Source organism: Carettochelys insculpta, chromosome 16 (genome assembly GCF_033958435.1).
Source record: "Carettochelys insculpta isolate YL-2023 chromosome 16, ASM3395843v1, whole genome shotgun sequence".
Taxonomy (NCBI): Eukaryota; Metazoa; Chordata; order Testudines; family Carettochelyidae; genus Carettochelys; species Carettochelys insculpta.
Window position 1 is genome coordinate 33607124 of NC_134152.1, and position 24598 is coordinate 33631721.

General features: G+C 46.6%; 1 protein-coding gene across 1 annotated transcript in view; it reads right to left on the bottom strand.

Annotated features, from left to right (window-relative positions):
• Positions 1–24598, bottom strand: part of CACNA1H (calcium voltage-gated channel subunit alpha1 H) — a 493948-nt gene that overhangs the window by 40874 nt on the left and 428476 nt on the right. Inside the window, exons 21-26 of the mRNA XM_075010231.1 lie at positions 24381–24565; positions 18757–18883; positions 18311–18436; positions 17390–17479; positions 15498–15690; positions 2429–2580 (exon numbers count right to left, since the gene is read on the bottom strand). Of these exons, the coding sequence (XP_074866332.1) occupies positions 2429–2580; positions 15498–15690; positions 17390–17479; positions 18311–18436; positions 18757–18883; positions 24381–24565 (873 nt within the window). The remainder of the gene's footprint in view (positions 1–2428; positions 2581–15497; positions 15691–17389; positions 17480–18310; positions 18437–18756; positions 18884–24380; positions 24566–24598) is intronic.

Below are 24598 nucleotides of genomic sequence, written 5' to 3' on the forward strand. Positions count from 1 at the left end.
GCTGACATCTGAGTGCTTTCCCCCTATGTATGGGATGGACTTCTGTTAGTTTTTGGAAATGTGATGTGAATGTTATACAGATATCATGGGGCTGCATTTTGGAACGCCTGTCCTGCTCTATTTTAATTCTATTTATATTGCCTAAAATAAAATAGGTTCTTTTTTTTTGGGTAATGTGGCCATTTATTATTTAACTTAAGGTTCTTCTCTTTCTGGGTCCTGTTCTTGTATTGTATACACGCAGAAGAACTCCACTGATTTACCTCTGTGTAACACAAGTGTAAGCGAGATGTGATTCAGGACAAATCATGTCTATAAATATAACCGAGACTGCTGTGTAAAGGAATTATGGAAGCAGAACATTAGAGGTGGCACAAAAAAATACAACCCTGTGGCTTGGGTGTCTGTTGGCTTAGCTTCCTGCAGAGTCATTTTCTGGTGATCTGGTAAAACTTACGTTATTCAAAAGTGATCACAGACTCTGGAGAGGTGTGAGGGATCGAATGATGGAATGTTCTGGTAACACACATGGGCAGGCCAAAAGAGTTGTGTGGCAAAGCCAGTGCTGATGGAAATGCGAGTGGGGAAGGGGAGATATATCAGTCCGGGATGGTGAAGGCTCTGGTTTCCTGGGACAGTGGTCGCCAAACTGTGGGGTGTTTCCCTACCTGAACCCAGGAGGCTGCTGAGGAACATTCGAAAAAGTGCAGTGGAACCCAGGCCAGCTCCCACAGGAGGTGGAAAGACAGCAACAGCTAACCCCACTCCAGTCCCACCCACAACCCCAGCTGTCGGCCTGGCTACACTCTCAGTCACAGCCCCAACCATGGGCCCACTCCTGAACATGGCCCCCAGCTCCCACTCTGACCAGTTCCTGTCCTCAGCCCTGCTCTCAGCTGAGGACACAGATACAGTGCCGGCCCTTCTCCTGGGGTGGAGGAGGGCATGGACAAGGTAAGGATGAGCGTGGACAAAAATGTTTGGGGGGCCACTGCCCTAGGAGCTGAAAAATAATTACCTCAGGTTAATCAGAGACACCAGAGGCCAGTTAAGGGCTCCCAGTGACCTTTAAAGGCCTTTCTTCTGGTGACAGAGGGAGGGGAGAGACAGGCTGCACCGGGGCAGTGGCAGCAGGAAGGCTGGCTGGGTATCTCCCCACCCCATAGGGAAAGGAACTAATAAAGAGTCTGTCTTCACTACCTGGAAGATCAAACCAGTCAGGGTCAATCTTCCAGGGTTCAACCTCATGCAACTAATGGGGCTGTGTGGAATCGAACTATCAGGGGTTGACAGGTGACCCCATACTACTCATTAACGCAAGGCGTAAGGGACGTTGACGGAAGAGTTTCTCCCGTTGACCTCCCTCAATGAGGACAGCTGGCAGGCAAGTCGATTGTAGATAAATGGATTCCAGCTACGCCATTGCCATACCTGAAGTTCCATACCTACAATTGATTTCAAGGCTAGTGGAGACCTGGCTGTAAGACAGCGGCTGTTTGGGGAAACACTGGCCAGCAGGAGCCAGTGTAGAGTGGCAGCTTCCCTGAAGAGGGACAGGGAGAAAGTATTTCTGTTTGCACTGGGAGTTTCATTCATTTTGCTTAAGAGAACTCCTTGGGTTTGCTCTGAGGCCCACCACGCAAATAAAGAGGGGGGAAAAAGTGAGTCAAGAGAAAAGCTCTCCAGAGTCAGGTTTATTCCAGGTTCCTTACCCCTTAGGAGAAAGCCAACAAGGCACCAGATCTCCCATATATACCAAAGGGGTCAGTGAGAAAAAGGCATTTTATATGAAGCAGAAGCATGACATGTAAACAGAGGTGATTTAGGCCAAATTCAGTTGGAAAAGAAACCCCCCCACCCGAGCTCAGTTGTTTGACATCAGTTAATGGAATAGTTTAACACCCTATTGTTGTACTCTACCTGCTAATGAAAAACTACATGGCAGATGTCACTGCTAAAACCAGGAGACCAATGATTTGGGTTATTCTTCTTTCATTGAGCTCAAGGCAAAAGACCACTTAATATGCAGTGGGCTTTATTCTGATCTCAGTGCTCTTACGCAAGTATAGCTCCACTGACTTCACAGGTGTTACGCCTGATTTACATCAGTTTAATAAGAGGAGAATCAAGCCCTTTGTTTCAAAAGGGAACTATCTTCTGGCAGGATGGTACAACTGGACCTAATAAAAGCTGGAAATGATGATTCCATCATTCCAAACACCTATAACCTGATGCTCAAAGAAGTATCTCAAAGAACAGGGAATGCTCCCATGTCAAATTTCGCTTAAGGTCATATTCACATGCCACTGACGTCAATGATCTTCCTCCCATTACATTCGGTGAACAGGACATGGTCCTTCTTTGCTTTGACACCCCATTCAATTGCATGTAGTTCCCACTACATTCAAGGAAGGCACATGGCTCTTACCTTGGGCTGGTCATAGTGCTCCATGGACATTGTGATGACATTGACACCAATGATGAACGTAATGAACAGGTCCAGATAGTGGCTGGTGCAAAGGGTGTGGATATACCTCCGTGCTGGAGAATAGTCAGCATAGTAGGGTTTGCGCTGGGCTTCTGCAGAAAGAGACAAGCAAACGCAAGGCAATGACTGTGTTTCCCTGGTGCCGGGGTGAGGCACATTGTCATTTACCAGACAACATTCTCTGACCTTGGTTTCTTACACTCAGTTGGGCGTGGGGCAAGGTCCTCTTCCGAACCAAGCCGATCAAGAGTTTTGAGCAGATGCAACACACCGACCCTCCCAAGGAAGGAAGAAATGCCTTTAAACCAGCCACAATGGAACTTTGGGGACACGATTCAGAATAGCCCCAAAAGAATCAGACACCTTATCAGAACAATCTAAACTTCTCGGGACCATACAGCTGCCCTGGATAACTCAGAAGACCAGGTACTCTCTCACAAGCTTTCACTGTACTTACCACTTCCAGTCAGAACAGAGACCGGCCTTCTTACTCACAGCATCTCAAGCACTTCCCCATTTGTCTGGAAGCAGGGAGGGTTGGCAACAGAAATTACGGCAAGAAAAGTCTTCACACCCAACAGGTCCAATTCTGATAAGGGGCAAAGGGCCAGGGCAGTTCCTGTTTTATCTGGACCAGGATGAGTATCTCTAGTGCTCACTCAGCTGGAGTCAGACAACTTGCAGGCCAAGGGGAATGGGAGCAGCAGTCTGGACCCATCTTTTACTAGAAAAGGGATTTACCAGCTAGGCATGGCCTATAAGGGAAAGCAAAGGTGGGTGAGGCAGCTGGGTCACATGTATTGGTGGATGGTTATTAGCACAAGGGACCATGTGAAGGGTAACTAGCCACAGGAGGTAGGGTGGAATGTACTGTACCTATTGTCCTGGCAATGATTTTTCTGTAAGGAACTCAGATGTGCAAATGGAAAGAGACAAGTCTTAAAGAGACATGATTCAAAGACAATGGCTTAGTACATCTAATAGTCCAGAATGCTAGCTCTGCCGTAGGGTTAGTTCTCTCATTTGAAGCTAGATGGCTGCACGGAGATGTGACATTGTCTGCTCTATGACTCCTGTTGATTGAGATTCACCCGGTGCAGAAAGACACTCAAATCCTACTGCCCAGGAGTGAAGGTCACCCAAAGGAAACACAGTGTAAGTGATGTGATTAAAACATAAATTTTAATGCCATGCAGCACAAGGTTCTTTTGAAACGTAAGAACCAGGGCAGTGGGGTTACCAGGAAATTAGCTGGACTGTGGCCATAGGAACTTAATATCTGTGCCTTCGGTCAAGATTTTTTAAAATTGAATAACATATTGCACATAACAAGCCTCACAGCTACTGCAGTTAGTTTCTGGCTTCAGCCCCATGACTGAAATCTGTCTACTGTGTGTACAATAATGGATTTTGATTGTGGTTTTTCTGACTGATTCTATTTCTAACTTAATAAGCATAAAATATAAATAACTAATCAGGACCATATCTAGAGTTACAAAAGATTTACAAAGAGCAAAGACCTATTAGGCCACATATCCAAGTCAGAGAAGGATTGTTTCCAGCAGTTTTTTTTCTAATGCTTTGCCCAATCTAGTTTTAAATGTCTGAAGAGTTGAAAGAAGGAGGGAGTTTATTTTAAAAGAAGAGAAATATGAAACAACTACACTTAGAAACCTCCAGGAGCATTATCTTCCCATCCTCCAGCCTTGCAAATGTCTTGCAGCTGGAGTGGCACTTGTAATATTATTTTTGGTAATATGGATGATGCCAGATCAGAACGCAACAACTGAAATAAATGGGATCAAAGCAAAATGGATCCACCCATACTCTTGGCTGCTATTTTTCTTGATCAAGGTAACTTAGACTTAATTCCTCTACCCATAGAGGTGGAAAAATAATATAAAACCAAACACATTTATTTGTGTGTGTGTTGATTTTGATGATAGGGAAAACAGCCTATAAATCATGTGGAACTGGAGTGAGGGCCTTTGCCATGAAGAGCTGAGTTTGGTGAATCCTATTGTCTCTCTATAAAAAAGCATGTTTTGAAATAAAACATATTTAAATTTGTGCATGGAAACACATTGGACCCCGGAACCCCATCACAGCTCGTATGCCACTCTTGGCACCCGTGCCGGCGGTTGCTGACTGCGGCTCAATATAGACATTGCTGAAGGACAGGAGTGCTTCTTGTCCCGCTGCCGAAATAGACCTTTCTGTTTATACATATTGAGCTACCGGTATAGAACATGGAATCCTCTCTAGGATGTACTCTGTGTGTATGTATGTTGTACAGCATGGAGGAGCCAGGTGCAGGATGTACAACAGATCTCCCAAGCTCTGCAGATTGTCGTGCTGTTCTGCACTGCAGGTGACACAACGGATGAGCTGGTTGCTTGGAAGCTGGAGAGATATTTAATATGATGTGGGCAGAGGGACAGAAAAAGCTCCTGAAGCTCCTAATGTGCTGGAACTCTCCCTAAATTCTTAAAGCCACTTAATGGATGGGAAAGAACATTAACTTTGAGACACACACAGACAATCCAAAGGTAAAGTCTGATGACATTTGGAAACACATGCAACAACATCATGCGCCATGTAGGAAAACAGGCAATGTGCATTAGAGGAGAGGCTACTCATGCGCCGCTAAATGAGGCATGCAGGGGTGTGCAGAAGGGACAACTGGCCCAGCTGGGGGTTTGGTTAGGCTGCTGTGAATCAGGGTCGGCCATAAAAGTCAGGTGGGTTACACTGGTACGAAAACAGCCAGAGAGAAAAAAATCATCCTGTGTCTTTTGTTGCAGTTCTATTTCTTTCTGACCAACAGTGAGCCTTGTATTTCAATGTAACAGTGCAGCAGGAACACAGCAAGAGTCACCTATCACACAGCATTGCTGAATCTCTGTCTATTCTAATTTCCTACGGATGTAGTGTTTTTTAAGCCATCTACACAAAGAGTGGACAGCTTGTTATTTGCTTGCCTAGTTTCAGTCCAATCAAAGACATGCATTTGTGAGCACTACCAAATATCCAAGAAGAAGATGCAGCCATGGTTTCCAGGCTTCCAAGCATTTCATCTGAACCTGCATGTACTTACTGTACAAGCTGTTACAGGTGGAGACAGGGGAATCCATAGAAGGGTGGTGGTGAGAACACTGGATTGCAGAGGTGGGAAAAAGTGAACTGCTTTGTTAATCCCAGCACCAGGCAAAACGGAAGTCTCCCTGGTTCTTCCAAAGAAGTGGGTTCTGTAATGATACTGCAGCCAGCTGACTGTGACCAAAATGCCAAAAGCAGTCTGTCACTGCTGATGGTTTGACTTGAGGAAAACACAGGAGGGAAGAGAGCGAGAGAGGCCACAACAGCAATACAAGAGGTGAACTGTTTTCATTTCTCTCCCCCAACCAGAGTTCCTCTAATTTATTCCATTCATGTGCGGAATAAATTTTGTTATATGCACTGACGCACATGAGATGTGCACCACCATTACAAACACAGGCTGCCAGCTGTGGGCACTCTCTTGGGGACCTGCCCAAGCGCTCAGCTTTGAGGAAATACTGCCTCCAAACTTCCTGACATGGACTAATCATTGCACCTTTCCAGGGGAATATTTAGACTGCTTGGCTTGAGATTTTAGAGACTGAATCAAACACCATCTCCTATTTACAAGCCATTTAGGTTGGCATTACAAGCACCACCTAAAACTGCTCTTCTGCGTGAAACACTAGAAAGCCAGGCGGGTTTATGTGCATGCTTCCCGGAAGCTGGTTTTATACCTGTAGTAAGAAAGGTGCCTGGAAAAAATAAGTAAGATGCTCCTGCAGTTCTTATGGGTACACAGTGCACAAGTTTTCATGACAGCCCAGATAATACACAGAACATGGAGCTCACAACCACATACATTAGAAAGCAAGGACACAATTCTAAGGGCAGGTCTACACTACCCCAGAAGCTCTCACGTGTCTCTACTAAAGCGTCCATTACAAATTTAGGTCCTCTTTCCATGGCCAGGCATTGACAATTCCAAATGACAGGAATCAATGCAGTAGCCTGCTGATTAAAGATGGCAGAAGAGACAATTATGGTCCTTTGACTTAAGTGATGTCTACACTACCCTGGAAGATCAACCTGCTCAGGGTCGACCTTCTGGAGTTCAATTTCATAAGTCTAGTCTTGATGCATGAAATTGACCTCTCAGAGATCACAGCTGACCACTGTACACATCGCGAGATGCAGGGAATAAGGAAGGTTGACAGGAGAAACTCTCCCGTTGACCTTCCCCTGTATAGGAAGACAAGTTAGCCGAACGCAGATACATTGATTTGTCCTATACAATTGGTATAGCTAGAATTGTGTGTCTGAGGTCGACTTTCTTAGTGTACTGTAGGCAGAGCCTAAGAGTTGCTAAAGCTTCCCACCCCCTCCTCATCCCATCGGCGAACGTTGGCTGAGCAGCACAGTGCAGGGCTAGTCCTATGAGAGCATAGCTTTGGTGTTGATGCAGTAAACTGACCTCTTCCTTCCATGTCACAAATGTATAGCGCAAGAGAGCTCAAACTTCATTGTGCTGGGACCCCTTCTGATAATAAATGTTACTCCACAACCCCAGGAGGGGGAGTGCAATGTGAGCACACCTGAGCCCCACTGTCCCAAGATGGGGTCCAAAGCCAACGCTCCAGAGGGCCGGGGTTGGCCTTTATGCCAGGCTGTGGCCCCAAGTTCCAGCAAATCTAATGCCAGCCCTGGAGACCCCATTAAAATGGGGTTGTGATCCACTTTGGGGTCCTCACTCACAGTTTCAGAACTGCTGTTCTAGAAGTTAATTTGTCTGGCCTGGATCCCCATAAGAACAGGCATCGATTAAAGCTCAGCTATGATTGTGTGCTCTGGCACAGGGAACCACGCTGTCCACAACAGTACAGGTTGAACCTCTCGTCTGGCACCCTTGGGACCTGACTGGTGCCAGACAAGAGGATTTGCTGGAGGACAGGAAGTCAGTATTGTCTAGCACATTGCCAACGCTTCCACTGCTTACTGGGCTCTTAGAAGACATTTAGGGTAAATTACAGTTAAATAACAGAGCAGAACATGAGAGCCAGGACTGGCGGCTGTAAAGAAACTTTATGGGACCACAGGAAACTTGGCCTCAGCCATGGTAAGTGGTTGTCCAGCTAACTAAAATCATGCTGGATTATGGAGCTGGCTGGACAAGAGAGTTCCAGATTAGAGAGATTCATCCCGTAGCTGGTCTTTCCACGTTTCATTGAACTAACCATAGCATTAAACATCAATTTCCAATTTTTCCTCATTAGAGTGAGGCTTGTCACCAGCTGGTTTAGTTTTCAGTCCTGCATGATCTCTCCTTTCACTCGGCCACGTCTTAAATCCTTGTGCCTTGCCCCTGAAAGGGCAGGGACGCTTTCAGTTCTAACCTGTCCTCAGACTGTCTTCATCAGGTCCAATGCCTCTCAGCTTCAAATCCTCTGGCTTTTCAGCTGTTACAACAGGGATAAAATTGGTCCCATGTCCTGAACAAGAGGAGATCTAACTGATCCACTTGTTTTAATCAAAGGTTTTAATCTGGGGAGAAGAGTTTCACTTACTCCTTTGGAAACCCTCATCAAAAAGTTGGGAGCTGCAGGACTATAAAATTGCAGCGCATTTATTTATACAGGGGCTCTATCTGATGCAGGCAGGGACTGTGTCAGGAGAAATATGTTAGCTTATCTTGAAGTTTTACCTTCACATGAATAATTACAGCAGGGTTCGGCTTTGCAAAAAATTACCCATTTCATTTTTAAAGCCTAGTTTGTAACCTCACTCCCTCTGTTTTCACTCCAGGGAAGTTAGCAGGCAAATATTTGGGACGATAAAATCTCACACTTGAATAGTGCCTTCAGCCCGGAGCAGAGTAGAAAGGGGGGTATCTTTATCCCCCCAGGCAGTGGTGGAGAAAAGGAGGCACTGAGACGACAGTGACTAGCCCAAGTTTACACAGCAAAAGTGGCAAGTAAGGGCAAACCCCAGAGCTCTTGATGCCCAGCCCATCAGATTCCCCCCTATGCAAAAACACCCAACACCTCATTTTCATTTAGGATTAGTTATGCGGAAGTGGGGCCCAGTAGCCTCAGTCAGGATCGGGGCCATGTTGTGCACAAATACACAGGAAGACACTAATGTAACACAAAGGTTTTTTGAAGGAGCTGGGGCAAGTGGGGGAACTGTGCTCCCCTCCCGCCAGCCACGAACGTCTTTCTCCCCCTGCTGGTGTGCAGACCTGGGTAGGGAGCAATGAGGGGGAGGAGGGGGCAAGCTGGCTCCCACAATCCCTGCAAGCCAACCAGCAGCCTCAGCACCTGCTGCAGGCACCCCAGCACACTAGCAAGGCTGGGGAGGCTGCTGGCTGGGGGAAGGGTGCACATGGAAGTACTGCACTCGCTGAAGAGGCAGAGTAGCTTGGGGAGTGTGGGGCTTGGAGCCTTGGCTTAGCGGCTGGAGGGGAGGTATCAGGAGCTGTGGCCACTCATCCCTGGCTGGGATCCTGGTGGGGGAGGAGCAGAAAGCATGTCTGCAGTCTCCACAGCCCAGCCCACTGAGAGCCCAGCAGGCTGCATGCCACAGGGTGGCCAGGTGTGGGGAGCCAGGCAGGCAGCCGGCTGCCACTGCAGATGTTTGACAGGAACCAGGGAAGTGCTTTGTGCTGGGTGTTCCCCGCCGTGAGCCAGCCTCAACAGGACTAAAGGACTTTTGCACTGATTAGGCCTCAGTTGGAGTCTTGTGTCCAGTCCTGGGCACCACATTTCAAGAAGGATGTGGAGAAGTCGGAGAAGGTCCAGAGAAGAACAACAAGAATGATGGAAGGTCTAGAGAACATGAGCTGCGAGGGACGACTGAAAGAACTGGGCTTGTTTAGTTTAGAAAAGCGACGACTAAGAGGGGACATGGCGGCAGTTTTCAAGTACCTAAAGAAGGGTTACAAGGAAGAGGGAGAAAAATTGTTCTCCTTGGCCTCTGAGGATGGACAAGGAGCAATGGGCTTAAACTGCAGGCAGGGAGGTTTAGGTTGGACGTTAGGAAAAAGTTCCTCACTGTCAGGTTGGTTAAACACTGGAATAAATTGCCTAGGGAGGTTGTGGAAGCTCCATCTCTGGACATGTTTAAGGGCAGGCTAGACAGGCATCTATCAGGGATGGTCTGGACGGTGCTTGGCCCTGCTGTGAGAGCAGGGGACTGGACTTGATGACCTCTCGAGGTCCCTGCCAGTTCTAGTGTTCCATGAGTCTACGACTGGCAGCAGGGGACTAGCTCGCTGGGGCTGCAGGCGACTGATGGGAGGCCTCAGCCCCAGGGGAGAGAGAAAAGGGTCTGGGGAGAAGAAAAGAGACCAGAGCTTCTGTCCAAATCCCCACAGGCTTGGTGAGGGGTGGGTGCAGCGACGATGAGCAGGGGCGCAGCCGTGTACGTGTGCCACTGCTTCAGAGGCTGAAACATCTCCCAGCTGCCCTCGGCCCAGGCAGTTAGTCAGGGATTAGCTAACACTCACAGGGCCAGCTCTGGGCACGGTCTGTGCCACAGGCAGGCTGTGAGCAAGCTGCCCTGCCCACATTGCTAACCGTGTCCCAGACCTCGGCCAGGGCCTGCTGTGCTTATATGAGACAGACATCGACAGACATCCCTGTGCTATACATAGGCACTTACGGGTACACAATATGTGGCTTGATGTACGTACACAGACTGACGAGACCCAGGCACCAAGTCAGCAGCCACTCACAGACAAGACAAGCGACCAGATTGTGCATTTGTCAGATGCAGCCTCCATTGGCTTCCCTCAGAGTGGTACATGTGTAACCCTTGGCCGCCTGGGAGAAGGGTCCCTCTCAATACTCCTCATATTCTTCCTGGTTTTAAGGCTCCTACAAATGGCACTGGTAACAGGGGAAGCTGTGGCTGGACCTTGTACTCTCCCAGCTGGGTCCTGCTCACCCTCACCCGTATGACTGGTTTTGCTGAACATCTTCCTTGCAAAGATGAGCCATCATCTTTTCCCCTCCCCACATTCCTGCTACACAACAGCAGGACACAGCACCGGGCAGGCCAAGACCGTCACCACTTCATCTCACACGTACGGCACGTCACATACACACAATCACATCACCACACCACACAGCACCAGCCACGCATCGCATCTTTCTGAGTCTGCCATGTTTTGAGCCAAACGATTGTCCACTAATTAACGGAAGGGACCACAATCCCACCCATTTTGCAGAAATCAGAGTTTAAATTTAAATCATCATTCAATGGGAAGCGCTGTTTGAGTTCACTGGGTTAAAAAACATTTCCCAAGCCAAACTCTCCCCTTTGAACGCAGTCAGGACAGGAGCAGGTATGCGAGGTCAAGCTGATCTGAGATAACCTCTTGCAGGTCCTGCATGTGATTAAACACTTAGGCTTAACTTGCCTGCTACATCTTCCTTGAGTCCCCTCCCAAGAGCTGTCCTTCATGCTGCACAGACTTAGTGGAAACATTACACTTTACAGCTGGGCAACACGTCAGTCCTTGGTCTACAGCTACCTCCAAGGCTGTTTCCTTGCTGGCCTTTCCAAGCATGTATGTGAATTAAGATGGGTTGTGGAATTCTCTGGGAAAGCAACTCCATAGCAACCTTCACTTAGACAGTGCCTGGTTCTGCTCAGTCTCTGAGCAGTGAGTCAGGGACAACCTACTATCCATCTAACCAATCCATCAGACACAGCATCCACCTCTGGTTAGGAGAGCTCTTGCTGGCCTGTGCTATAGGCAATTTTCTCTGAGGCCTCAGGTGAGCTCTGCTCTTTGCTTACAAGTTGCACTTATGGCTTGGAGGCTTCTTCTGGACCACTCGTGCGAGAAGTTCAAGGCGCCGTGTGAAATGCTGAGAAAACTCACACTAGCACTTGAGGGGGCTTCCAGGCCTGGTAGGATCTCTGTTCCCAAGTGCAGGGCTATAGGAGTTAATGTTCTGAAGAAGAGGTGAAGAAAATGAGTAGGGAGGAGTTATTTACTCCTTTATGTAACACAATTAATTAATTAACACAATTAATTAATAGGCCACAGCTTTACAAAAAACAAAGGAAAGTACTTCTTCACACAACAGTCAGGCCATGTCTACATTACCCGCAAGGTTGACCTGCTCAGGGTTGATCTTCCGGGGTTTGATTTCGCATGCCTATCAGAGGTTGGCAGTCAATCCCTGTATTCCTTGCTATCACGAGGAATAAGTGAGGTCAATGGGAGAAACTCTCCCATCGACCTTCCTCAGTGAGGACAGCCAGGTAAGTCGATTGCAGGTAAGCTGATTCAAGCTACGCAAATGCCATTGCTAGAATTGCATATCTGCAATTGACTTACCTGGCTGGTGTACACCAAGCCTCAATTGGTGGAACTCAGTGCCAGGGGATATTGCAAAGGCCAGAAGTATAACTGGGTACAAAGAAAAATTAGATAAACTCTTGGAGGTTTGGGTCCATCAATGCTTATTAGCCAAGATGGCTAAACCTCTGACTTCCAGAAGCTGGGACTGTACAACAGAGGGTAGATCACTTGGTAATTGCCCCGTTCTTTTCATTTTGTTCACGCCTGAAGAATCTAGCATTAGCCTCTAGCAGAAGACTGGGTGAGATGGACCCATTCGTATAAGTATGGATATAGGTAAAAATCAAGTGAACTTTAGTGAATAATGGACACTGTCTGGTTCAGTGGCTTTGATAGCTGGGGTGGCTGGGGTGGGGAAGGGAAGAAGGTCATACTGAATTTACCCTGAGCCAATTCTGAATGCAAGTTGTTGAGATCAGATGATTGTATAGCAGGCCATCTGAAATAGTTTGGTAGGTCTAGGCCAGTTCCTAGCAGAAAAATATACATCGCTCAGAAAAACCAACAACCCCATACTGGCATGTCAGCAGAAAGCAGAATGATTGGAATGGGCTATGGAGAGTAAATGTCTCTTATCCCCAAATGTGCTAGGTCTAGATCAGCATTGATGCATGTCAGTGGAAGCATAGGTGAAGCTGGTTTTGTTCTGTATTCATGTTGTGAGGGTCTGTCTGCTCACAAGTCCCCAAGGATTTCAGTCCAATACCTTTCACCTTGCAGTGAAGTTTTGTAGATATTTAAAAGGGAAACTCAAAATCCTTCATAAATCTTCAGCTGCTGTGGGTAAAGCATTGCTTCTTCTCTGGATCTTGAAAGCGAGAAGGGCATCCAGCTGCAGGAATTTATCATGATTCTCTGGTTTCACAAAGTGCCTCTCATTCCACAGCCACATTTGTTTTCAAGCTCATGTCCGTATGCGTAAGGGGCTGCCCCGCAGGAGTAAACTACGTGTGAGAACAGCAAAACTACCAGTACGGAACATACCCTTTCAGCCTTCTGAAAAATTACTGCGAACAAATGAACTGTTCATCTTCCTCATGATTACAGGGCTAAAAGCCCCAAATCCAGAGTCCAGGTGGAGTGGGTGGGTCAACTTCCAGACTCATAGAGCCTAAGGCCAGAAGGACCACTATGGTCACAAAATCTGACCTCCAGTAGAGCACATGCCACAAAACTTCCCCAAAATATTTCCTAGAGCAGAAGACACTCTCTGCTGTCCATCTTGCCATAAGAATTTCATGACATGGACAACTCTCCAATGGGAACAGCACTGAGATGAAACCCATTACACTCAGACCTTAATCTCAGCAAAAACTTAGGTGGCACTATCTCCAGAGTCTCTCAGCCCTGCTTCTTCCTCCTTTTGTCTTTCTTTAGCTGAAGTTTATCTTCCTGATCATTGTACAATGAGGTACAGTTGATTATTTATAGGTTTCTTTGGGAAACAGCTGGTTGTATTTTCACATGGACTGGCAGTGCTGCAGGGTGTGTTCCTGAACTCAAAGGTTTCTTGGAGCACATTGCAAAATACTGTGGGCTAAATCCAGAGTGGTGCTGATTTCTTTGCGTTCAGCTGATCTTCTCGGAGAGGAGCTGCAAGGGACTTCAATGGCAGTTGCACATGTTTGTTAGTTCCCAGGATCTGGCCCCCCTTGTACGATGAGAAAATTCTGAAGTTTGGGAGTTTGGTGGCCTGATTCAAGAGCCCCCTGAAGCTAGTGAAACATCTCTCAGTGACCTCAGTGGGCCTGGGTCAGGCCTTGTATGCTTAGCTGAGTCACCTGAACCTCCTGGATTGGATGTCCTATGGACACCAGTTGTCTACCAACTTCTATCACCTACTGCTCCTGTTGTGCTACAAATACTGCAAGAACAGCCTTCTGGGAGCCACATGTTTCCACTTCTAAACTCAGCTTAATCCAGAAACTCATCCACATGAACAAAATGGGTAAAGTAAAGCTGGACTGTGGTTGAAATTTTTTAGATCTCAGAAGTGGTTCAGCTGGCATTTGGGACTGGAAGGTTTGAGTGGGGCCGGGCTTTATTTTAGCCATGCCACTTAACTCATGATTAGCTACAGATCTAAAGTACACAGCCCTCATTTTAACTTCAGCTCAGTCTGCCATTGATTAAGGCCCAGAATGAGTCCAGTTAGCGCTGAAGCCTCCTGTGACTAATTAAAAGAGGCAACTGCAAGAGTGGAAATTTTTGTCGGCGATGTAGGCGGACGGCCTTCCAACTCAAGTGTGGATCAGATTCAGGAATGGAAGAAGGACGCTAGTGTGCAACTGAGGTTTCAACTAGCACTTCTGCCTGCTTGACATGTCACTGCCGCCGAGACATAACTTTCTGATTTAACAGCAGCTCTTCTTGCTGAAAACGGGTGCCGACTGCTTTCTGTTTTAAGAGGCTGCTAAGTAGCAGTCTGTCATTAAGGCTCACTAGGCCTTTGCAGGAGATAATGAAAGGCAGCATAATAATAAGGACATCATGTACATGAGAAAGTGGTAGTGTGCCTGATCAGCTCAAACTGGACATCCTGAGTCTGCAAAACATAGCTGGGAATCAGCGGTTTGGAGACATTTCTAGTGCTACCTGCATCCAGGCATGCTGTGAATGGAAACATAGCTCCTTGCCCCTTTGGCACTTCTCTTCCCACCCTCAGTTGGAAGGTTGCAGGGACAGAGAAAGTGAAAAATTACAGCAGGAAATATGAGTTGAAACATAGGGGAACTATGAGGAAATTCTAGAAACGGGCAAAGACTCAAGCAGGTTCTGCTGCTCTCTGGTCTGATTTGGCCATCCCTAAAAGTAATCCACAGCCAGAGTTTAGCAAACCTGTGTCCTAAAGGCTCTCCAGGTGGTTACCATGTCCGTCTAATGTGTTTAGAAGGCCTGTCCAAGACCTACATTGTGGATCTGTGCTCAAGGTCTCCTGCAAGAGATGATGCAAGCATCCCTGCAATGGACTCCCTGGAAGAAGACTCGTCTCGACTTCTCTGCATAGGGCCTTCATCCCTCTCCCCAACCCCGCTTTCCTTGTGCCCTCATGCAGCATGTGTGTGGCATGCAGGGTCATGCGCCAAGATCATCGCAACCCTTTGGTCTAAGAAAAAAAAAATCAAACTACCATTGTCGTCATTTAAAAACGCAGGCGACACTTTAAGCCCCAGGGCATGGGAATGCCCTTGTGAGCTGCCTTCGCCCACATGGCAAACATTGCTCACGTTTAATTGGTTAATCCCTTGCTCACCCAATAGCCTTCTTCACGCTTCCTGAAGACAATGCAAGAATTGTTTCTTGAGGGGCTCGCTAGGAATTCAGATAAGACTGTGCTTCACAGACTCACTGGCCTTTGATCCGCCTACTGTCTATATGAATGGGCCACACTTATCAAATTAACAGAGGACACTTCTGGGGAACTTGTAGCCCTGAGACTTAAGGCGTCGCCACAGTAGTAAATAAACCAAGCGGCCTTTTTAGTCCCACATCAACCAAACCAAAGGAAAATGAATGTCTTGCTTTGGAAGCAGGCAGGGCTCAGAAAGATTTTGGTTTGTAATGCAGTCTACCGACCAGACATGTATATCTCCTTACTCCTGCGCTTTTTCTCCAGACGCCTCAGCCGCTTCTCCTCCCGCCGACGGGCCTCTTCAGCTTCCTGGTGCTGCCGGCACTTGTGGAAGTTCTCCACGACCACTCCCACGAACATGTTGAGTACAAAGAAGCTGACGATGAGCAGGAAGGAGATGAAGTAGAGAAGCATCCAGGGGTTGTGGTTCTTGACAGGCTGAGAGACAGCAGTCCAGAGGGAGAGAGGAGAGGAGAAAAGAAGCAGAATGGGAAAAGTGTGGATTACTGTAAACAGACATATCAAGTGTCCAGTAGCAGTGGGAAGTGCAGAGTAGATTTCCACGGGTAGCCAAATAGGGCTGGAAGAAACCATGGGATGGTTCCCAGCAATTTGATCTCAAGTTACAGAGTGCGAGGTCTGGGTTGGATATTAGGAAAAATTAGTTCACTAGGAGGGTGGGAAAGCACTGGAATGGGTGCTGGAATCTCCATTCCTGAAGGTTTTTAAGTCCCGGCTTGACAAGGTCCTGTCTGGGATGATTTAGGTGGGGTTGGTCCTGCTTTGACAAGGGGGCTGGACTCAATCACCTGAGGTCTTTTCTAGCCCTAGGATTCTATGATACTATTAGCTTTTTACTTCAGTCATATTCTCTGAAATTTCACCGTCTTTTCTGAAAACCATAATTTGACAGGGAAAAAAAAATACCACTTGGAAGATCATGATTTGGACATGAAAATAGTTTTAACTGAAAAGAGGCTCAAATTTATTATGTGAAAATAGACATCAATGTTTATTTGATGTTTGTCAACTGTTGTGAGCTCCTTGAATACTGTCGATGTTATTTCCAAAGATTTATCAGGTTAATGCTGTTATGAGGCAGCACCATTCACCTAAGAAGCTAGACGGAATTTTGCTAATGCTCATGAAAGCAATGCCTACACTGGGTAGTACCTCTTTTTAATATCTTTGACTATTTTCTCTCTCTTGTAAACAAATTAATGTTCACTACAAGTTCCTTAAGGGAACAGTGGCATGGTACGTTTTCAGGACCATCTGGGTGCTGAGGTTGTGATCCCCAGGTATCTGTCCTTATGACACAAAGGGGTTAAATATAAGATGTTTTGTAGCTTTCACCGCATGATGTTTTTTTCAGCAGTTCAGCCATGCCATGGGAGGAAGAGGCCTGGCTCAGTGCTGTCTGTGGGATGCAGGTTCCTTTTTATGCATACCCACTTGTCATGAATATGCCCACTTTGATAGGCTCTACATCACTGGTGGTAGTGACACTCGAGGGGCCCCTGCAACCATTTCTGAGTACGAGTGACATTCAGCCCAGCCCCGTGTAGGTGCACAAAGAGCATCCTTTCCCTCTGCACTGCACAATGGCTGCCTAAAGTTGCTCTGGGGGATGTAGATCCTGCTCCCTTTCAGTGGCTCTATGGATATTCAGGGCCTGAAAGAGGGTGGAGAAGGTCATGGTGGTAGCAGAGCCATGGCTCTATTCTAGCAACCAAGCAGTCCAAGTGGAGCGGAGAGCATGTTGTAGTTTTTCCAAGGGATGGGAAGCTGCCATGATGTAGAGGTTGAGACCTCCAGGGAGAATCCCAGCTGAGATTTCCAGAATTCCTTCTACAGACATCTATGGAACTGGGCCCTATTACACTCATCACACCCAGATGGTATCCTGCAGACAACAGAGGCCTGATTGAAGAACCTGTCAGTGCTCGGCTGTGGTTCTCAGGCTGCTCAGGTTCATGCTTCTGCTTTGGAGCCCACTGTTAAAACTAGCACCATAGAAGAGGTCACTACCCGGATGAGCTACTCAATTTCATTAACAGCTCTGATCTGTGCATACTTGTCTGGACCAGGAATGCTAAATTTTACTATAAAACTTTTTGAGGTATTCTATTTCTACCTGCTGGTCAATTCCCACAGCATCCAGGCCATGGTACATGATGTTCACCCAGCCGTCTTTGGATGAGAGGACAAACAAGGACATCAGCGCCTGCAAGGAAAAGAAATAATATAAAGGTCAGCTTTGCTGCTATTCATCTCCTCTTGGTCTTCCTCAGGCAGGAAGGAGTAAGGTGGACTCATTTGCTCTTTGAGCTCCTCAGACGAGCAGTGGAAAGATAGGGCTGTAAAGACCAAAGAGAAATGGCAGAATGAAGGATATGTCTACACTGGCAAGGTTCTGCAGAGTAAATTTACATCATGCATCAGAGGGTGCTGAAGGGAAACCATTGTTGTGTGTTCACACAGTCAGCTGCTTGTGCAATAGGTCACACTTGTGATACTTACACTGGTGCTCAGCATGGTGCACTCTGTGCAGCCTTCCCACAGAGCAGTTCCCCACCTTTGATATCCACAGAAATGGGACACATCCTGCTCAATTTGCTTCATTAACTGGTCCAGCTAGTGACAGGTTACCCCTTTTCTTCCTTCCTTCCTTCCCTCCCTCCCCACCCTACTATATAAACCCTGGATTCCATGTTTCCACTCCATTCACCTGAGGAAGTGGGTTTTACCACAAAAGCTTATGACCTAATAAATATGTTAGTTTCTAAGGTGCCACAGGACTGCTGGTTATTTGTGAAGCTGCAGACTAACACAGCTGCCCCTCTGAGACTATTTACTCCACGCACGGTAATCTGAACTGATGGCACTCCACTGCGTGAGTAATGAAACTAGATTCTCAGCTCCCTTTACATAAATGAAGCCTCAACTGGAGACCTGACGATGGGTTGGCTAGAAGTTCTGTGTTGGAGGGGACCACGTGCAGGATAGCTTGGCAGACAAATGAGACAGAAAACTCTTGGAACAAGAACTACTTTACCTGCCCTAAATTGTCGAAGTTGTACTTCTGCCGGACCCATCTGTAGTGCGCGTTGATGCAGTCAGCTTTAGTGGAGATGTTTTTGGTGTCTGAGCCTTCGCAGTAGTAGAACTTGCCTTTAAAGAGCTGAAATTAAAGAGGAGGGGGGAAAAAAAAAGATCCTGGAAAGCCAGCATGGTGACTTTGTTCAGTTCCAATGACAGATCATTGTTTGTCTGGGCTGGGATTTGGGAGTCCCTCCTTACCCCCCTGAGATGAGGTACACCTCTTCAAGCACAAAGCCTGAAACTCCTCAGCTGGGTTGGAAGGATTCTGGATCCCTGAAGGGATGGAATGGCTTGCCCCAGAAAACTGGGGAAAGCCTATTGTGAAGGACCTCTCTATCCTGCTGGAGGGTGAGAAGGGACTTTCTAATAAAGTGTTTGGTTACAGAGGGAGAGTCTTACCTGCACCCCTAAGATCCCAAAGATAATGAAGAAAGCACAGCAGATAAGCACAATATTGCCAATAGGCCGCAAGGATGATATCAAGGTCTCCACCACCAGTTTTAGACCTGGGGCTCTGCTGATAACTCTAGGGAAAAAACAGCAGAACAAAGCTTGGCACTCATCAGAGACCCATAGAACAACAGAGTTAGAAGGGACTGCATGGGTCATTGAGTCTAACTCCATCTTTATTTCTCCCCCTTCTCATGGTCAGTCGGGCTGACATAACCCTTTCCCCCCACCCCATTTTGTTACTGTACTAGATCATATATACAAGGTTGTACCTCTCTCATCCAGCACTGCTGGGACCTGACCAGTGCTGGATGAGAGAATTTGGCAGACCATGGGGGGTCAATATTGTCTAGCACATTACCAATCCTTCCACTGCTTGCTGGGTTCTTAGAAGACATTTAGGGGGTAAATTTCAGCTAAGTAACAGCCCAGAACACTGAGAGCCAGGACTGGTGGCTGTAAACAAACTTTATGGGATCATGGGAGAGTTGTCCGCACCCATGACCTGTGGTTATCTAGCTAACTAAAATCGTGATGGATTACAGATGTTGCCGGATGGGAGAGTTCCAGATTGTGCTACAGTATTTTATAGTTCCTTCCATCAATCGATTTCGAAGCACTGCACGGGTGTTAATCAATTAAGCTTCCTAACGCCCTGGGAAAATGGTACCTGTTCACAGACAGCTCTTCTCTTAGGGCTAGTAAGGCTTTTTGTACACACAGACCGATGTCTCTCCACTGGATACATTTCTCTGCATTCACAAGAGGTGGAAACACAGCACCTGGTGCTCATTAACACTAAGACCACCTTTCACCCTTCTAGAACTGTACAGAGGGTCTTAAAAAGACAGCCAGTGAACGTGAAAGGGCATCCCTTAGTGTATCTGGGAGTCAGGCCTTTATTCTTAAACAATGTCAGAATGTAGTCGTCTGGCAATTAAAAAATAAAGAGGTCAGGTAACAACATTATGCAGGGTGCCCTGGGCACAGAGTCTGTTGCATGTGCCAATTCACTACCTTGGAACAGAGAGAGAGGGGGTGGAATTCAAACTGCAAACTGAAAAGGAAATACTCCATTTACACAGTACATAGTGAAACCTGTGAGGTTCTCTGCCATGAGATTTCACTTAGATCAAGTGCGTAGCTAGATTTCAGAAAGGATTAGATGTTTCTATAGACAGGGAGAATATTTACAGATGTACTAGATAGCATAAAAATGTATGTATAAACCTGCACACTGCAGGGCGAGGTCATTGGCTGATGAAGGTGAGGAAGGAATATCTCTTATAAGCAAGTTATTTCACAATTGTTTTTAGCACTACCTCTGAAATACTGGTTGCTGTTGGAGATAGGATACTGTACCACTGGGATGGCAGAGGTTCCATGCACTGGCTCTATATCCAGATGTGAAATTATCTATAAACGTCTTACAGGTCCTGTCCTATCCCATGCCGGGTCCACAGCTCCCTGCCGGCTTCTGCTGCCTCTGAGCCAACTCTTGCAGAAGCTGTGCACTGGGGCAACCACCTGCTTCCTTTCATCCCAGCCTATTCCAAACCTGAACTTTGCTCCCAAGCATTAAGCATGCAAAAGTCTTCCTAGCAGCACAGAGGCAGTAATTCACAGCCCTGGCGGAAAGCAGGTCTTAGGGTCCATTTTACAGCTTGAGAAACACAATCCGCGGGGTGAACGAGTGACAGTCCGTATGTGAGGGACTTCTGAAGGCAAAGGCAGATTTAGAGCACTGCCGCTGTGGCTCATGGCTAGGCCTGCTGACAAGGGCAGGGGGCAAACGGGGCAGTTGACCCAGGGCCTGGCACTTCAAAGGAGCTGGGAGCTCCAGCCACCACTGCTGATGTAACAATGGTGGTGTCTGGAACGCTGAATCAGTGTCTCTGCTCCACATGCAGCTCTGAGGGAACATAGGGGAGGGCCTCTGGGAGGGACTGCCTTAAGCCACGCCCCTTTTGGCGCAGTGAGGTAGCCCCCAGCCCCGCTCACAGCCTTGGGCTCAGGCCTTTACCACACAAGTCTCTTGCAAATTCCTCACACGCGCCACCTTGGCAAATGCTCAGGAAGGCATTGTACTAATCTCCCATTGTACTCAGCCCCTGAGCCCCAATCCAGGCTCAAGCACACGTTCCGGGTGCTGTCACGGGGACCCCTCAAGTACTTAGTTAAGCCCAGGCTTACGTACTTTACTGCTCCGGGTCTCTGGTGCTCAGCACCTTTGGCAGGATTGAGCCACGAGACACCATTTCTAAGGGGGAGGGGTGTTTTCTCACAGGAGGTCGGCAGGGAGGGGTTGTTTCTGACCTAAACTGTCTGACTGAGAGACCAAAGCGATTTGTGGCCGACAGCTCCATAACGAAAGGAGGTCACCCTAGTAAGGAGCAGCACCGATCCCTTTTTCTTCCAGGAGGTGCCCTGCAGTGGATCCAGGCACATGATTTCCAGCAGCACGGGAAGGAGATGTGGGCCTGAGAAATGCATTTGCCACCAAACATCCTCACAGGCCTGGGGAAGTTTTTCTAAGAGGCTGGAGGCTTTGACTGAAAAACGTCAGAGACTTGTAAAGGCTAGTCCTTGTGGGTGGCTTCATTTTGCATGGCTAAGTTCACACTTCAAGGACCAGGAGACTGACAATCTAGGCAAGCAAAGATGTGGGAAGAAGGGATAGAGGATAAAAAGGTGATGCTGTAAGCCTGGGGCTGCCCAGGCAACAGGTAACATCAAACAGTTTATACTGCTGCTAAGTGAAGAGCTTTTAAGTAGGATTTGTTCTCTCAAGCTAGCAACAAATAATGGGACAGAGAAATTGTATGTTCCCTGGAATCAGAGGTGCTGAGCTGCATCTCCCCCACAACCCTTATCTGATCCCTTCACCACTCCCGAGGGCTGGGGGCTGGCAGCCACGACCCTGCATCCTAAACCGCCAAGCCGAGATAATGCCCCATTGTGCTAGGTGGTGTAAACAAACAAGAGATTGCAACCTAAGGGTATGCCTACACAGCAAACTTATTTTGAAATAATATCTGTTATTTCGAAATTACTATCCTAGTGTCTACACAATGCAACCATGCTTATTTCTAAATAGCAATAAAACAGCCCCCGTTTCGAAATAGCTATTTTGAAACATGGGCTGTGCAGACAGGGAAAAGCTTATTTCAGAATAACGCTGCCGTGTAGACATGCCCTAAAGAGGGCAGCAGTAAAGATAAATTCAGACATCAGTCTGGAGGGACTGAAGCAATGAATTAGATACATGCAATGAATTAGATACAATGAATTAGATATCGTCACTAGGAGATAACCAGAGAACACACAAAAGCAGTTGCTTAGGTAGGAATGGGCCTAAACAAGATTTTCTCCCTTATGAGTGTGATGGGAGGAGGCAAACAACTCTTCTTCCTGAGGACCGCAAGTTTCTGGAAGCACCTGTCTTGTTTCCAAAGAAATATGATGAGAGAGTGCATGTGTTTTTACTGGCCAGGAAACAAAATAAGAGAAGACAAAGCAAGCCGATAAGAATTCCCCTGGGATTCATACTCTTCTGTCCCTTTATTACTGTGCTATCAACCAAAATACAAAGTCCCTCAAATATTGAATGCCTCACCTTTTGTCTTTCTAGCCAACAGCTGCATTATGTCTAGGTGGTATTAGATATACACAGGCAGGCAAAAGACTACAGAAGCTGAAGCTTATCAAATTATTGCCAGCATCTGTTTAATTGCCAATTCACTCCTAGCCAATGCAAACTCACTTGGGAATGGCTGTAAGGTTGCTTACACATCACTTGGATTAGGGAACCAGCCTCATATGTAAAATTATGATAAAAATGCAGCATGAGGAAGGCATTCATCATACACACAGTGCGAGTCTGATAACAATTCTTGCCCCAAAACAAGTCAGCTTTCCTAGATAATGGTGAAGACAAAGTACCCGTCATTTTGGACTTCCTAACAATTGCTGAGAATGAGCTTATACAATAGAGGTACCAAAAACTACTTGGTGTTCACAATCCTTCACTTCCAATATTACTCAGTTGAAAGCTCAGATATTTCTCCATCACTGCTTTGAGCTTGTCTATGCTGGATTGGTTTAAATTGGTTTAAAAAACAAATGCATTAATTTACTGGGTAGACACGCATATTGGTTTCAGACTAGTTATACTGGTTGGCTTGGGTCTGTAAACTCATCAGTGCAAGATAAACAGATCAAAGCTAAGGTCACAATTTGAGAGTCCACACAGGAGGCTGGACCAGTGTAACTAAACCTGTCTAAAATCATACCTTTAGCTAAATTGGCTCAACCCTGAGTGTATACCAGGCTTGGCACTGCAAAGCTGGCCTGGAAATCTTCATGAAAACACAACCTTGCCCTTTTCATAGCTTCCTTGGTCTCTGATGTTGAAGGAAAGAAGGAGCCTAGCTTGGATTTAATTCAGACATGTGACCAACATTTTACAACTTTGGAAGCATCCTCTACAAGAGCAATTACTTGTTTTTCCATCCCAGAGCACAATCAGCTTTGCCAATTTCTGTTAACACTCATATGTGGTGAGAGTAAATTTTTATGGCCCAGTAAAATACCATTACTTTCCCCATCATTATCAGCTCTTGTTCTAGCAGAGCATTTTCATCAGGATGCCATAAAGTAAGATTCACTGTCATTACGATGGCAATTTACATAGTGCATGCAATGCACTGAATTAATTGAGGCTTCTTTTTTTTTTTTTTGCATGCTAGATTACTGGGTCTCAGGAGACTTGGCCTATTATTAGTGATCTTGGGTAAGTCCCTTACTTTGCCTTAGTTTCCCCTCCTGTAAATGAGAGACAATGTCCATCACCTTTCTGAAGTGCTTCAAGGACTACTGATGAAAAGTGCTACACACATTACCTTCAAGAGGGCAGTCACTGTTTTAAAGGATAAAGTCGTTCCTTTCAAACTTCTTGATACATGAGAACAACACAAAGGACTCGTCTATGTGGCATTTTACTGCATGATACAGGTGTGAATCGACGGCACACCTGTGAGCTGCACGGTGGACTCTGGTACAATGCAGTGAACGTCCCAGAATATGGCTTAGTTTACTATGATTTTAACTAGCAGTATGCTGGGGGTAGGTCTACACAGCAAAGTTATTTCGAAATAACTATCCTGGTATCTGCTCATAGCAACTGTGAATTCAAAATAATTTTGAAACAGTGGTTGGCTTCTTTCAAAATTGGCAAACCTCATTCTACAAGGAAGAGCGCCTATTTCAAATGAGGGGCTGTGTTGACCAGGAATAGAGCCTATTTTAAAATCAGCCATAGTACCTCCAATGGCCCTATTATGAAATATGCTCTACTGTGTGTAGATGCTGACTGCTATTTCGAAATGCATTTTGTGTGTAGCTGCGTTATTTTGAAATAAACTATCCCAGGATAGGTCTTCCAGAATATTTTATTTCAAAATAAGGCTGCCTGGGACTTTCACTTCAGATTCACTCCATGGTGTGATGTACAATCATGTGCCATGTAGACAAGCCCAAGCCCCACAAATCCATTTTGCCCAGGTTGAAAGTACCGGAGAGGCCTCAAGGTCCGCAGCAATCTTAAGACGCGAAGGACACCCAAAATCTTAGCTCCGCCAGCTGACGCCATGGAGACGATAATATCAATGATGGATACAAAAACCAGGACCCCATCCAGGACATTCCAGCTGCTTTGGAGATACGTATTTTCCCCAGAGAAGAAGCCAAGGGCCACGACCTAGGACCAGTAGAAGAAAGATATTTAAGCTGT